The 15,263-nt window shown below is 42.9% G+C and overlaps 1 protein-coding gene across 14 annotated transcripts in view; it reads right to left on the reverse strand.

Moving 5' to 3' along the window:
* Positions 1–15,263, reverse strand: part of ptprsa (protein tyrosine phosphatase receptor type Sa) — a 237,333-nt gene that overhangs the window by 109,799 nt on the left and 112,271 nt on the right. For all 14 annotated transcript variants that reach the window (XM_037114068.1, XM_037114065.1, XM_037114067.1 and 11 more), the window contains 2 exons: positions 9,671–9,816; positions 7,198–7,339 (listed from right to left, as the gene is read on the reverse strand). In XM_037114068.1, the coding sequence (XP_036969963.1) occupies positions 7,198–7,339; positions 9,671–9,816 (288 nt within the window). The remainder of the gene's footprint in view (positions 1–7,197; positions 7,340–9,670; positions 9,817–15,263) is intronic.

The raw sequence follows: 15,263 nt of genomic DNA on the forward strand, positions 1-15,263 counted from the left end.
TCATGCAAAAATGGGTTTGCACCTCCTGGTGTAGATATTAACAGCACAAAACAAATGCATTATTTACTGGTGGCGGCAGTGAGTGCTGCTTGGGAATGAGAATTGACTTGTTTGTCAGGGACAAGCTTGAGATTAGCAGCTGGCAAAAACAACGGGGGGTAAATCACATGGGGGACTGACTCACATGAGTCATGTCAGGGTAAGAGTCACGCTTTTTACTTCTCTTTGCTGTCATTCCATGCATTAACTGTATACATGAGGACGATTTCATCCTATTTTATACAAGAAAAAAACATTTTTAACAAGCCTGCCCTAGTTAGAAACTTTGGAGTTTATATCAGCACACGCAGTCAAGTACTTCAGTGTGGAAGAAGTCTACATTTCAGCCAAGACTTTCAAAGCTTTTTTGAATCAAAGTGTGTAGCACAACCCTGGACTCATTGTCTTGAACATCAAAAGCAGAATTTGACTAATTCTGCTTCATCGACTTCGATATTCCTGCATTACAATATCTTCGTCGACTCCTTTGCTTTACTATTCAACTCCTCGGTGCATTTTTCAGAATTTCTTTTTTGCTCTCTCTTTAGGTGTGTGAGACTAGTAGGAGAGGGCAAGGGTCACCTCAGAGGCAGGCGGACAGGAAGAGAAAGAACAGCCAGATCTGTTGCTGATACTGCCAAGCTTATTCTTCACTGTCTCATTACAGGGCGGCCGCTGCCTGCCTGCCTGCAGGCTCTCTCTCTCTTTTACGTTGTCTCTCTCTTTTTCCCTTCACACACACACACACACACACACACACACATATACGTACACACAGACTTGAACACTCTGTCACACATCCTCTATAAAACGTGCATTCTTGCAGACATATCAGGAAACTACCTCTCTCGTGCACACACACACACACACACACACACACACACACACACACCTGCTCATGTTTCACTATGTGTCTTATTAATTTTTCATCCAGCCTGCCTGATGCCTCGGACTTAACTTCTTCCTCTAAAATAAACACAATAAAATAAGCATTCAACCCCTTCAACACCAAACACAGCACGGCATTAGCACTACAAAGAGAAGAGGAGGAGGAAGAACTGATCAAGAACAAAACAATGCAAAAGAAAGAAACAAGTAGGTTTGAGGAGACAAAAGTTTTTCTTTAACAACCATATATTATATTAACTACCATATATTTTTTTTATATATATATATAAATAAAATATATATATATATAAAATATATATATATAAAAATATATATCATGGGTCATGAATGTACCCAAGGGGAGTATTTCACAAACCTAAATGTGTATTTGTGCTGGTGCTCGTTTGATACATACAGGGGATACTGACGAAATAAACAGCAAGCAGGAGAAACTTTCTCTATTTTCACTCTTCTGTCAACATCTCTTATTTTCTCAAACTGCCTCCACCTCTTCTGTCTTAGTGCCGGCTCAGACTTTTTAAACCCGAACCAATTCTGAAATTGGATTGCATCACACACGCAAGGAGAAATCTCACATTTTCTTGACGCTGATTGCAAACATATGCACACTAAAGGCTGGGAAGATCAGAACAGTTGATTCAATCCCCAGTCTCCCTCTTTCTTTTAGTCTCCCTCCCTCCCTCCATTTTCACCTTATTGCTGCCCGGTAAAGCTGAGGTCCTATCCAAGTATTTCGAAAAAAAGGCTTTGTTTGTCTTCATTAAGAAACATTTGAAGAGTTGATAGCTACAATATATCCTATTTTCATGCAGATCGTTGAAAATCTACTCGACACGTGACCTGATCACACACTTGACCCACCAGTGACTGCACACATCGCCCTCCAGTTGCTGCTGTCCACCCCAAAAGGCTGAACTCTCTATCTAACCCATTGCAATACACAGAAAAAAGGCTGGTGGGGAATAAATTTGTAAGAGAGAAGTGGAGGGGAGACAGCCTAGAACATAATGGCAGAGATATTGTGTGAGAGAGAGAAAGGTAGATGGAGAAGAGAGAGCAGAGGTGAAGGTAGGAAATAGAATGTCTTAAGGCTTGGCCCGGAGCCACTAAGGGTTTAAAGGTTGATTGGTCTCCAGCTCTTCTTCCCTCTTGCTACCACTCTCTCTCATCATTGCACCTCTGTCTGCCCACCCCACCCTTTCGCAACCCTTCTCCCATAAAAAGATAGGATGAATTCCCTGGCCTTGATCTGTTCACCGATGGCACGTATTAGGATCCAGAATCTCAGTCTCAATCTCATTAAAATTCACCGTTACCTGCTCCCTTCACAAGACAGCAACCAATTAGCCGAAAGCCTGATCAAACAGCAGGCACGCTACAAGCCAGTGAGCTGAGATCAAATTCTGGCCTGAGAGACGGTGACGCAGACTGAATTTACCTCTGCACACATTAGTTTTACATGTACGCATAGCTATATTGACCTGTGTCTACTTTAGAACAATAATTATCCTCAACAGGAAGCTAATGACAAGATGTGCAGCATCACCAGACGGCACCTCGTCTTTCCTCGAGCAACCTCATTGGTTGAGCAGCATAACACACCTGTTATCGAGGTCATGTTTTCTTTTGCCTCTCAACGCAAAGGTTACATAGGGTCACTGTTTTGTTTCAGTGTGACAGAACAGAAGTCGTACAACCAGGGGCTTTGTGAAGTTTATGTGCCGGTCATAGATAATGAGCATTGTGGGAAAACCCCAGATGTGCATGACTGTGTGTTTTGGGCTAGCTTTACTGCCTTCTGTTACGCTCACAAAGCTCTAATCAACTACGAACTATAGAGCCAAACTGTTACAATGTCTGATGAAAGCCACGTGTCTCCACTTGTTTAATTTGAGTGTCCCTTTGTGGGTTGAAACTTTACTACTTCTTAAAGTAAATATACTATTTAAAAATCTCAAACTTTGGCTAGAAAACAAAGCTTTGCTCACAAGGCTGAAAACAGGGTCATTTTTCTCCCCTCGTGAAAAGACACATCGTCCTCACATGACAGCAGCACCACCAACCTATGATGATCTCATGCACATTGCTGCAAAATATAAAGTAGCTCAAATTAGTGCAACAACAACACTCATGTTAATACAACTGCAATATTAATCTAAAAACACAACATTAAGCGAATTGTGCTGATAACACTCTAATACTTTTACTTAGACAAGGAACTTCCCTCGTATGTTTACCATCTGATTGATATGCTACTTTTATTCTAACTAGTAAATGAGCTGACGGTTTCTTCTACCACTGGGTAAGGATAGATTGCACGTGAAACTACAGAAAAAAAAAGAAACCTCTAAAAAAAAATAGATAATATCAAAATCAGTGCGGTGGATTAAAACCAGGCTTGCAGCTTGGCATACACTGAGAGAAAGCAAGATTATTGGAAATGCTTGAGAGGGAGTACGAGAGTGATGAGAGACAGAGGAGAGTTTGTTTGATTGGTTCCACCTGCTTGGGAGTGGTGAGAGAAACTAAGGCATGATGTGAGCGTGACTGAGTGAGTGTGCACACGCAGGTGCGCAGCTGTAAATGAAGGTCGCGGTGAGGTCTGGCGTGTTGCACTCGTATAGGGCGAGACCTGAGAATTGAACTGTGTGTGTGTGTGTGTGTGTGTGTGTGTGTGTGTGTGTGTGTGTGTGTGTGTGTGTGTGTGTGCGTGCGTATCAGAGGTGAGTCTCTACTGCCTGCTGGTTCAAACAGCCCACAGAATACTTGAATGTTACTTCACAAGAATAACTGTATCTCCACGGCTTCACCACTGAGGTTTGACTCAACCAGCATGATTATTTCTGCCTCCAGAGCGTCCCTGCCAACTGTGAGCGGTGGGTTTTCAAACACAAGGATAGACACATCATATTTACAACTTCTTCAACATAAAAAAAACAAAACAAAACAAAAAAACAACTGAATAGCAGACCAAATCTCATCAATCACAGCTTTGGCTCCTTGGGCTGCCTCAAGGGAGAATCTATTTGCAACAGTAATCGCAGGGCTAAAGACTACAGCAGTCTAAAATATAGGCTCAAAAAGCACGATACTCCCCATGATCTCCTCACAACAGCATGAGCTGACAGTATCCCAGCGGCAACTTTGCCTTCCTTTTGACACTCTACAACATTTGTCTTAAAAAAAAAAAAAAGAAAAGGCAAATCCTAAAAAAAAAAAAAAAAAAAAAAAAAGAAACAGACCAAGCTGCAAATTGTGTCAGATCTCAAGAGTGTGCTTCATACGCTTGTCGGTCCCTCTCCAAGGACTCCCAGAGGACTGTGCGCAAGTCTTAGTGGAGCCAGATGGCCCCCATCTTAGGTATTCAGCTGAGGCAGTGGAGCAACAGCCAAGGAGGTGTCACAGTCGATGCTAAATGCAACCCTGACATCGCCACCAACACACACAGCCGTACACATACACACAAACATGGAGGCGACAGAAGAGAAGGTGGGATTGTGTCATTGTCACAGCAGTGTATAAAAATGTATAAGGAGATGGGCCGTCGGTCCAGTCAGTCTGTCATGTATTTTGCCTGTCACATGTGTGTGCCTGTCTATGTGGATTGCTGCTACTTTCAGTGATCTATCTCCATCTTGGTATTCATGATGTGCTCGGTGGGTCTCATGTTTGCAACTGCATATCCGTGCTAGCAATACACCGATGCATAAAGCCACGTATGTTTGTTCAAATGTATGTTATCTGACTCTGTTGAGTGTGAGTGTGTGTGCGTGCAGCTGTTTTTTTTTTCTTGCAAATATGTGCCACAGCTTTTCCGGCCAAGTCACCCATCGCGGCGACCCATTTTCTGCCCCTCCAGATCCCAGACCACAACCCCTCTGTTTACTGTGGATGTGTCCCTTGTGCCTTGTCCCATATCCCATAATCCTTTGCCCCGGTTCCAAGAACCCATGTTCGCCTATTGTCCTCCTCACCTGTTCTACATTGCCAATAGTCCGCAATACCCCCCGCCCCCCGTTGTTTCCCTTCATCTTTGGCCAGCTTTCATCACCCCCCCCATGTGTGCCTCTGGTTTGCTCCACTTCACCTCTACTTGCATTCTCTCCCTACATCCAGCAATATTTTTCTCAATCCACTTTAAAATTCACCCCGAAAACCTCGCTCTGCCCTCACACTTCTACTTCTCCTGTGAATTACATCATATCATCCATCTCTTCTATTCTCAATTTTTCAACCTACATCTTTCCTCCACCCTACCAGTGATGGGCTAATGCAGGGGGCCCGACCTCATTAAAGATGGAAAACAGACAGAACGTACTGCTCTCCTCCTCTGCCACTCATCTTGGACCTTCAACCCCCGCCACCATCATCATCACACTCTCATCCCCCCTTCAGTGTTGGGTCAGGCCTGGGCAGGAGAGCTGCTGCCTCTAGAGGAAACTTGTCGAGTTGAATTGCAATAACTTTTCATTTTCCTGCTGATTGTGCGGACCGCCCTAGGGTTGCCCTGTGATCCTTCCTTCATGCCTGGGCTTGAATTTCTAAATTTGATATGCTTGTTCCTTGTACTCAATTTATTGTTTTCAATTAGCCCACTGTTTCTTTGTACAGCACTTTCTGGACCTGATTTTCTCAGCGCTCCATGAATAGATTGGGGTCCGACTATGAATAATGTGTGAAAATGTCACTTAATTTAATGCCATTGTTAGGAACATGAAACAAATGATGCAGGCTGGGAGTTTGATTTTTCTATGAGGTCCAGTAATGCTATATAAATTTGCAAACACATAGTCCTGCAATGTGTTTTGGATTCAAGCATCCAGAAAATGGCAGGTTCGTTCCTGTAAAGTCAAAAAAAGTCCAGCAGCACGTTATTGCTCCCTACTCACCGGATGTAAATCAATCCAGGTGACAACAATGAGTGAAACATACATTTAATTTCAAAACCCCAAGTACATAATTTCAAGGGCACCTGAGGCACTACACCACCTCCTACAACCCAACAACATGTTTGCAGGTTGGGGGGGTTTGTTGCTAACAATATCTAACCCAGGATGACGGGCCAGGCTTCCAATCCCTGCTCCAACAACCCCCCCCCACCACCACCACCACCACACATACACACACACACACACACACACACACACACACACACACACATACACTCCCCACCCCACCTCACTGCCTGTGGATCTGACAGCCAGGAAGGCCTAGCTTGTGTGCTGCCAGCCAGCCAGCAATAGCTCAGCTTCATCCAGCCCTGGAAACATGGCAGATGGCGGCAGGAGAGAACAGAAGAGAAGACTTGGGTGTCTGTGTGTGTGTGTGTGTGTGTGTGTGCGCGCGCGCGTGTGTGAGTCAGACAGAGACAGGTAGAATGAGAGGAAGAAAGTGGGAGCGTGTGATCCCGTCCTCCGTGACCTCTGAGCTAGAGCTGTACAAACGGTGTATTATCTTTGCTGAAGCTAAACTAGTAGGAGCCGATCAATAAAGGTCCACCATCTCTGCTTTCATCTACACTCCTTGCGCTATTTTGTCATTTTACATCTGTGGGTGCGTGAGAGTGTGTCTGTGCATGTCTCCAGACGCATCTGTCGGCCGCTGTGCCCTGAATGCGTGTGGATGACCAATCAATCTTTTTCATTCAGGCATCCTATGGGTTTTCATCACGGGCACACAGAGGTTGGGCGCTTACTTGAATGGACAGTTGATTAGTTCCATCAAATTGATGGATCCTTGATAAAACAGCCTTCACACTGTCCATCTGTTGTAGGTGAATATGAATCTATTTCAGGCTGTGATGTGCGCCTGCACAAATGCTGTAAGAATGAATCCTCCACATTTTCACATATATCCATTTGGCATCTCTCGGGATGACTCATATAACATTACCGATGTGGCTTATATAATATAAAATAAAAGCCTTTACAGCACATAGGAAGAGATTCTCTGTATGCTTCTAATGATAAAGTAATTAATCTTTTAATCGTTTTGGGACTATTTAGGTAAAACTAAACAGCTTTTACAGCTAAAGTCAAAACGGCTTACTGGAGGCACTACCTACAGAAATTCAGAGCAAAAAGACTTCAAGTGCAGCCCTCACTCACTGTCAAGAGCAGCACAAAAACTCCAAGGCAAAATGTCATCATAAAAAAAAAAAAAAAAAACCTGAGGAGCTCACAGATGTCCACTTTAATGATTTATTTTGTAGTTACCCTTCTGCACGCTGTCTCACAATGCGAGACTCACCTCGGATGATGGACAGCCTGGCATTGACGGTGATCTCGCCCTCGCTGTTCTCTGCAACGCATTCGTAGATGTTCTCGTCACGCGGCGCACGGAGGGGCTGGATTCTGAGTACGGCGCCTGCACCCTCATCAAACTCAATGGTCTGTAGAATAGAGAGTAAATAATAAGGTTAGGTTAGACAGAAGTGGGACTCAAATAGTAGTGCATGTGAACACCACAGGCACGTGAGTGAGTGTTCTTATTGTTTCAGAAGTAACTATTGTGACTAAGAAGTCCAGTTTTCCTCAAACTATAACCTGAATTGACCCGTTATAAGGAAACACATCCTCGCTATCTCTCGACACGCGCGCAATTCCAGCGCCGTATCTTTGTGTGTGTGATGTGTTTGTTTGGGTGTGTTTTTCACCTCGTTGTTTTTATCTGTAATTATGCCCTTTGTTCTCTGTGTTGAAAGCGCATCTTAAAAACAAAATCAGACAAGACTCGGAACGCAACGTGTGCAGAGAACGCTGATGAGAAGACGGTGGAAATAATGAAAAAAGACCCACAAAAATGATTTTAATGATCAAAATCCGAAATGATGAAGGCTTCTCACAGTGACTACAGTATATAATATTAATTCCACATAGTAGCAGAGAGTGTTCTTTTCGTCAAATCTGTTTGTGTACACAGTTTTTGAAAGCACGGATCATTCAGGTATGAGCAAAACATGACATAAAGCAGCAGTAGCATAACCAAGAGAATATGGCATTTTAGACAACACTGAGACTAATTATATGACTTAATTGCCAATTTCCACACTCAGACCTTAACTGAACTAACTGGTCATTAGCATCAGGATGTTTTAATTGTTGAGAACAATACAGCGTGTCTAAAATAGCCTGAAGTTGCTAATAACTAATTTAACCAGTCTATCAAAATCGATTTTAATGATTTCCTCAGTGCAAACAGCAGAACTTATTTAATAGCGACATTTTAAATGTGTTGAATGTTACGAAACGTCTTGCCAGTGGGTGTTAACAGTGAGGTGGATTTGACAAAGTTTGATCTCCCTAAGAGCAGACATATAGCCTGCAACAAGAAGAAAAACCTCAAGACTTAGGTAAATGACTAGAATTTAAAGTATTTCTGAACCAATTGCCTGATGGTTTAATATAGCTGTTCTGGTCATTTCCAAAGTTAATCTCTTTTTGGTGGACAAAGTGTTAGAGAAGACGGTCAGCATGCCTGTCAGTCTCACAGCAAACCTACTCCTCCAATATCCATCACTCCTCAGAGGAGTTTAAACCGCCTCGACGAAAGGTTTCGAAGCTGAGATCTCTGAGCAAAGCATGACTTTGAGATATAAGTATAAGTCTTCAGCAGCCCTGCTGCTCCTCTGCTGCACGTCTCAGGGCTGAGCCGCTAATTAGGCAAAAAACACTGCAGAGCACGGCATCGTGATCGATATCAAAGCAGCTATCTAGAGGGTATAACAGAAAAAAAATCCTAACTACTTCAAAACCCCTTTACAATTCTTTTATTTCATGCTAAACGGAGGAAGGGAAGCGTCCGATCTGGCGGGCTCCTTCGTGCCATTGGCTTTGTTTCCCACTTAGCATGCAGAAGAAGAGAATGTACAAACACATCTTGTCTTTTAATTCTGTCCTCCGTTGAGATGCTGCTTCTCCCCCTGTTGACGCTGTTGTCATTGTTTTTGTTTTTTTTTGTTTCTTTTTTTTTTTTTTTTTACTTTTTAGCCCCCTCCCCTGTGGTTGTGTTCATGCTGCAGCGGGTGAGTGTCTATGTTTGTGCACTGCCGTCAATTTTAACGAAAGCAACTTTTTAATTAAGAGACACTGAGCATCAATCAAGACTTTTTAGAGATGCCATCTGGGACGCCTGCCGAGGACTGAACAACAAACATCATGAATAACTCGCAGACAGACACATTCAAACAGATCGGGCTGTAAATGGGAAAAAAAAAAGAAAAAAGAAAAAGAGAGACGAAAAGTGTGGCAAAGGCTGATTCACTCAAGTGCAAAGAGGACAAGGCGGGAGGAATGGGAAAGCTCCGAATTGCTTTACTGGGTGACTGAAACTAATGGTGGAACCGCGCATTGCTCAGAGGTTAAAGAAGCCAGTCCATGAAAGATTGGTAGTTGTTGTTCCAAACTATTGGTGAAAACGCTGTAAAGAAAGCAAGTGAAAACAGCCTTTTCCAGGGGGACCAAACCACAGTAGAGGACCGCGCTTGTAATGTGAGGTGAATGGCGCTGGGCAGCGTTGAAAGACGTTGGAAAAGAGTGGAACGTGAGGGGTAGCGTAACTTGAGATTCATGTCTTAACCGCGCAGCATCGTAAGTTTGGTCTGTAAGTTTGAACAGTAAACATCACAGTACATTTAAAAAAACAGATCTTAATTGGCTGTGTAGTCAAAAAAGGAACAAACACCAAAATCTTTCAGCATTTACCCTTTTTCAAGTTGACTCACCTCTATACGCTGGGAGTTGACCTTCTTGCCCTTCTTGTTCCAGCTGACCCTCGGCTTGGGGTCGCCCGTCGCCTGGCACACGAAGGAGACCACGCCCCCTGAGACGCCGATCTGGTCGTTGGGAACTTTAGTGAACCGTGGCGGTGCTGGAGACAGAGAGTGAAAAAGACATAATCGTGAGCCATAAGACAAATTAAAAAAAAAAAAAAGCCCACACAAGCCTCCCATTATGTATCTTACTCTCCCCCTGTAGCGGACGCCCACGAGCACAGTTCGTTTTTTCGGAGGGACACAAAATAAACAGCTAGACATTCAGTCAGATGGACAGACAGCTCGATGTCTATCCACAATGACATATCCACATCAAAGCAACAGAGACCCACAGTTAAGACCCTCGCGACAGGGCAGTCTTCTTTAACCACTGGGCGATGTCGTCATTGTGAATCACCCCCCACCTAGCAGCAAACGCTTGGATTGAATTAAACTACTGTGCCCTTCCTCATCCAGTACCTCAGTTTCAGTGCTGTGTAGCTCTGTGTGTAGACGACGGCGCTGTGAATTTATATGTTGATGTTGTGCCAAGGTGCTGATGATTAGTAGCTCAAGAATATACCTCCACAGGGAAACGGAGTCTGGCTCCAACCCGTACAGTAGCAGCCCCTTCAGAAAAGAACGATTAGAGGATGAGGCGTGCGGTAAAAGTGAGTTTTTATTTTAATTTGACCGCATTCAAATGTGTGACTCATTTTCCTGTTTAATATCGTATAGCACTGACAAAGCCACAATAAGCGGTTCAATTCTCACTTGGACCACACACTAAAATGTGATGCCCTCGTAGAGCGGAGAGCCTTTGATTAAACTGTCCATCAAAAGTTTAGTTGTTTTGATGCTGGTTTTTTTTTTTCCACTTGTGTCTTGCTTGCAGTAGGTTTGAAACAACAAGCACGATAGAAAAAGAGAGCGGGAAAGAAAGAGAGAGAGATAAAGAGAGAGATGGAGAAAACAGAGTCCTGGGGAACTCGTTAAATCTGAATCATACAGATATGTGGGGATGATCAAACGGCCAGTGCATAACGTCAAATTAATAATTAAGGGACCATGGGCCGACACCAGTCTCCAGGCACTGCTAAACACATATGAAGGAGAGTTCCTGCATTCATTATCGGGTAAAGAGAGAGCAGGCGGGTGTTTTAGAGGGAACGAGGCAAAGAGGAATGGTGTAGGACAAGGGAAAGGAAGGGAAGAAGGGTGAGTGTACCGCTCCGGGCCAGTAGAGGCATCACATGCAAAGTTAATCTCACAGCCTCCTAACTAACAACCTAAACATTTTTGATGATAATACTACACCAAGGCACACACAATGGCTTAGCTAGAGTTGGTGGCTAGTTAATCTCAAAAGCAGTTTTTCTTTTTGTTCAATGTCTTATTATGTTCCCGTCCTGTTTACAAGTGTGTGCCAGTGTGAGACACACTTAACCTTGGTTTTACAAGCTCAGATGTCTGTGAAAGTAAGATAATGGCTGAGAGAAAGCATACAGTATCTGTTCATTATGCTGTCCACGGTCAAATTACGATAAAAAAAGCTTTCAATTAAAAACTATCGCTGCTGTGATACCATGATTCCTCTTTTTCAGACTTGAGAGTTGCTCACCTACAGATGAGAAGAGATACTCTCGCCTTGATTACTGTCTTCTTTTGTGCATGTTTTCTCAGGTGACTTGGGGAATATGCTCAGGAGGCGTGGAGCATGGTGGAGACTACAAAGCTACAAAGATTAACGGTGTAATTACGCTGTATCTTCAGACATCTGAATCAGAGTGCTACTGACACATCATGGCACACGCGAATACATATTGACATGTATGATAAAACATCATACTGAATGTTGACGCCGAGTTAAATAAATCCGCCAAAGGGCAGGGATGAAACTCTTTCACTTTTATGAGAGGTTTTAAAGGGCTGAGTTGCCAGCAATCATGTTAATGTGTGAAATATTGATCCCCGGCCGTCTGATGTTCAAATGAAAGTTTATTGATTGTTGCATCCTTCAGAAAATATATATTTAAATCTGAATCTACTTAATCTAATCTGCTGAAATAACCCCGGTGAAGTCACATTCCTTGACGCATTGGAAAGGTTTCATAATGGAATGTGCAATGTTTTCGGAAGATTCCTGCAACCTGACATCTGTTGATACCTCAAAATAACAAAAAAATCTCACTGATGCATTGATTATATCTATGATGTAAACAACACTTACAGTGCATGTTACAATAACTTTTGAGTTGGGAGATACTGCAGTTATTAAGCATGGGAAGTAACATTATGTAGAAATACGCCACAGTTTCTGAGTGCCGCACCATTGTTGTAAATACAAATCCCAGGTCAGTAACAATTTGTCAAATGTAATGAAGCTGTTATTTTAAGGTAAACAAAAAAAAGTTATGTAATGCTTCAAATGTTGCTTGAAAAAAAAAACCTTGTGAGAACTTCTGATAGTCCTATTTCTCCGGGAAGAGGCTGAACTGGAATATCAGTTTAAGATGAGTCCCTCACCTGTTTCACAGATTATAGAACGCATGTAAAAAAAAAACAAAAAAAAAAAAACATATACATAAACTCTATATGAAGGATGTGGGATGATATGAGCAGGGCAGCTTTTCTCCATCTCCAAGGAGGCTTTCTTTGTCTGGTGCATACAATGATCCCTTTTGGCATTTTGCGCTCTCAGTTTCCATTCTGAAACTACACAACACAGCTCCTCTGCATTTGACCTCCCCTTACAATGTGCCCTCTGTCGAGAAAGAAGAGGGATTTACAAAGAGCAGGCCAGTGGCAGTGGTTCTGCTGAAGGCCAGCGCTCTTTGATTAGATTTCCCTGAACCGTTCGACATTTTCACCCAGTCGCCTTCTCCTTCTCCTTTTTTCTCGGGCTTCACAAGGATGAGAGAGATGTACAATCAATGTGCCTGCCCGCGTGTCAGTCCGAATTTTACTCCTGACAGATGCGGGGTTTTCTCGTAATGTGCTGCACATGGTTTTCAACGTTACCTTGGGAAGGTTTGAGGAAAGCTAAGGAGCTGGGAGGAAAAACACATTGAAATGAAAAGGAATGACACAGTAGGGGTTGACAGGAAGAGGAGGTGGTGAGGTCAGTGGTAAAGAGAAGCAGGAAGGGGAGGAGAGAGGAGGTGACAGGATAGTCGAGGGACCAGAAGACATGATGTGAGGAGGGACGTCAGGACAGACCGAGGTGAATATTTCATCAAAAGAGAAACTTTTTCGAACTTTTCTCCTTTGCTCATCTTATTATTTGTAGTTTTTTCCTTTTTTTAAACCAATAAATGAAAAGATGTGTTTGAAGTTCAAAAAATGGAGGGGGGGGGGGGGCTGGTCAGCTAAAGCAAAGACAATAGGTGACTGAGTGTGAGACATAATAACCCTTTCATATTGTAGACATGCCTCTGACAATGGCCGACACTAATATGTGACTACTGTCTCGTGTTAATCTCTGTGCGTCACTTTTCAGACTGATGTGTTTCTAAAAGTGAAGTTCCATACAAACATTACCGCGAGCCACAGAATTACACATAATTATATGACACAAGTACCAAATAAAGTGTAGACTGCATTCATTATCAGCTCTGCTGTCTCTTTCTCTCATGCCCACACATGAGCACCGCCTACTTGTCTTGAGACTCTTCAGGTAGTGGGTTTAACGTTGTTTGAACATCATCAGCATTATTTAACTTCTCATCAACCCAAACTGGGTAATGGGTGAAGCCTGTGGCCGAGGGCCATGAATGTCTACTATAATGCCATTACTACAGATATGCGGTGTGTGATTGTGTGAACTCTGATGAGCGTAATTAACCTTTTTTTCAATTTTCCTCAACTGTGTGCCTCTGGGCTTTTGCTGCCAGTTACCGTTGACTTCGAGCCTTTCTTTTTTCAGATTTTCAACCTTGCCACGCAGTCAGTAATTGCAGGTTAGAAAAGGTTGAGTGGTGTCGGTGCTTAAACTGCTTAAAAAAAATCCCCAAAATGAGTAATGGCATAGACCGCACCATTATCAGCAGTCGGGATTAATCACACTGTTTCATGCACTGACTGGATTCGGTATTTACATTATGGAGAAAAGAAGATGACACACACTGGTTGAAACATGTTCATATTATATGTAAAAATCTCCTCAAACTAACTTGTCATAGAAAAGATGAAAACATCCCCTTTATTCAAATCCAGTGGAGCGTTTGTGCTAAAAATTTAGTGTGGTACTTTGTGACGAGGGGTGTCACAATTTTGTTTTGACAATATATATCTGACGTTTTGAATTCTCCTCGAAAGCATTTCATAAGTGCTTGGAATAGGCAAAAAAAAAAAAAAATCAAATAATGATGATGGATGACTCGATAGATACTGATATTGTTGGGATGACAATTGCCACTTGCACAAAATATTAACAGAATGAGGTTTTTGATAAATAATCATCAGTAATGTGGATATAATGAGTAAGTCAGTAATGGCAAGTGTCAGAACAAGTTGAACAGTCTGGTAAATTCAGAAAATTATATCACCAATCAACACAGCTTTTGAAACCAAGAAGCAGGAAGCTACAGCACATCTGCCATAATCCGATTTCTTCCCCAGACCTAGTTTTCCATTTTTCATTTGCTGGTTACAGCCTCTTAAATGTAAAGATATGCTGCTTTTCTTTGTCATTTCTGATAGCAAATGAAGAGTCTATGGGTTTTGGACTGTAGGCTGGACAACAGAAGCAGTCTGAAGATCTGGGCTCTGGGAATTTGTAATGAGCATGTTTGCACATATTTTTGTACATCTTATAGACTAAATGATTAATTGTGAAATAGTTGCCTGATTAATAGCGGACTTTTGAACATCCTTTGCTTTCTATGTGTGCCCACCTGTGTTACTGTGTTACTAACAGTGCGATCTAATTCCTAAAATGCACACATTACTTTTGCTGTAAGGTACCTTCTATAAAAGTCCCTACCAGACGGTGTGTGTTACGCTACCAGAGATGACATTGAAAGGACATTGCACCCGCAGTCGCTGTTTGTCCCCTCCGCCAAAGTCTCTCTCTATTCCCCGAGCGTCCCTCAGAGAGACCGAGGTACAGCACTCCCCAGATAAGCACACAAGACCCGTCTTTATCTGCCTGGCAGGGGGACATGGCCTGAGCTAAAATAACCAGCAATGGGGGCCCGGCTATCTTCACAAGGCCCCGAGAATAGAACCAGATCCAGGCAAACGTGAGCAGGGAAAAATAAACCTCACACTGTGCACACAGACGCTTGTTTAGCTAATACAGCCACCACCTGCTACTGGCCGCTACCTCTGTTGGGCCTGATAAGACAGAATCCAACAGCACTGTGATTATAAAGTGGCGGAGAGTGGGAGGTGGGCATGTGAATATGAGACGGCTCCATTTACAGTACTTTACTGTTGTCGCTTTGTAGGGTGGGTGGGGGGGGGTGTAAGAGGTGGGAGGGGACCGGCTACATGACTAATACAGTAATTGATGGAGAAAGGCTTCCTGGGTCATAAATAGGGGCCATTATCCGCTGAATTA

The sequence above is a fragment of the Acanthopagrus latus genome, chromosome 11 (assembly GCF_904848185.1).
Source record: "Acanthopagrus latus isolate v.2019 chromosome 11, fAcaLat1.1, whole genome shotgun sequence".
NCBI classification, from domain to species: domain Eukaryota; kingdom Metazoa; phylum Chordata; class Actinopteri; order Spariformes; family Sparidae; genus Acanthopagrus; species Acanthopagrus latus.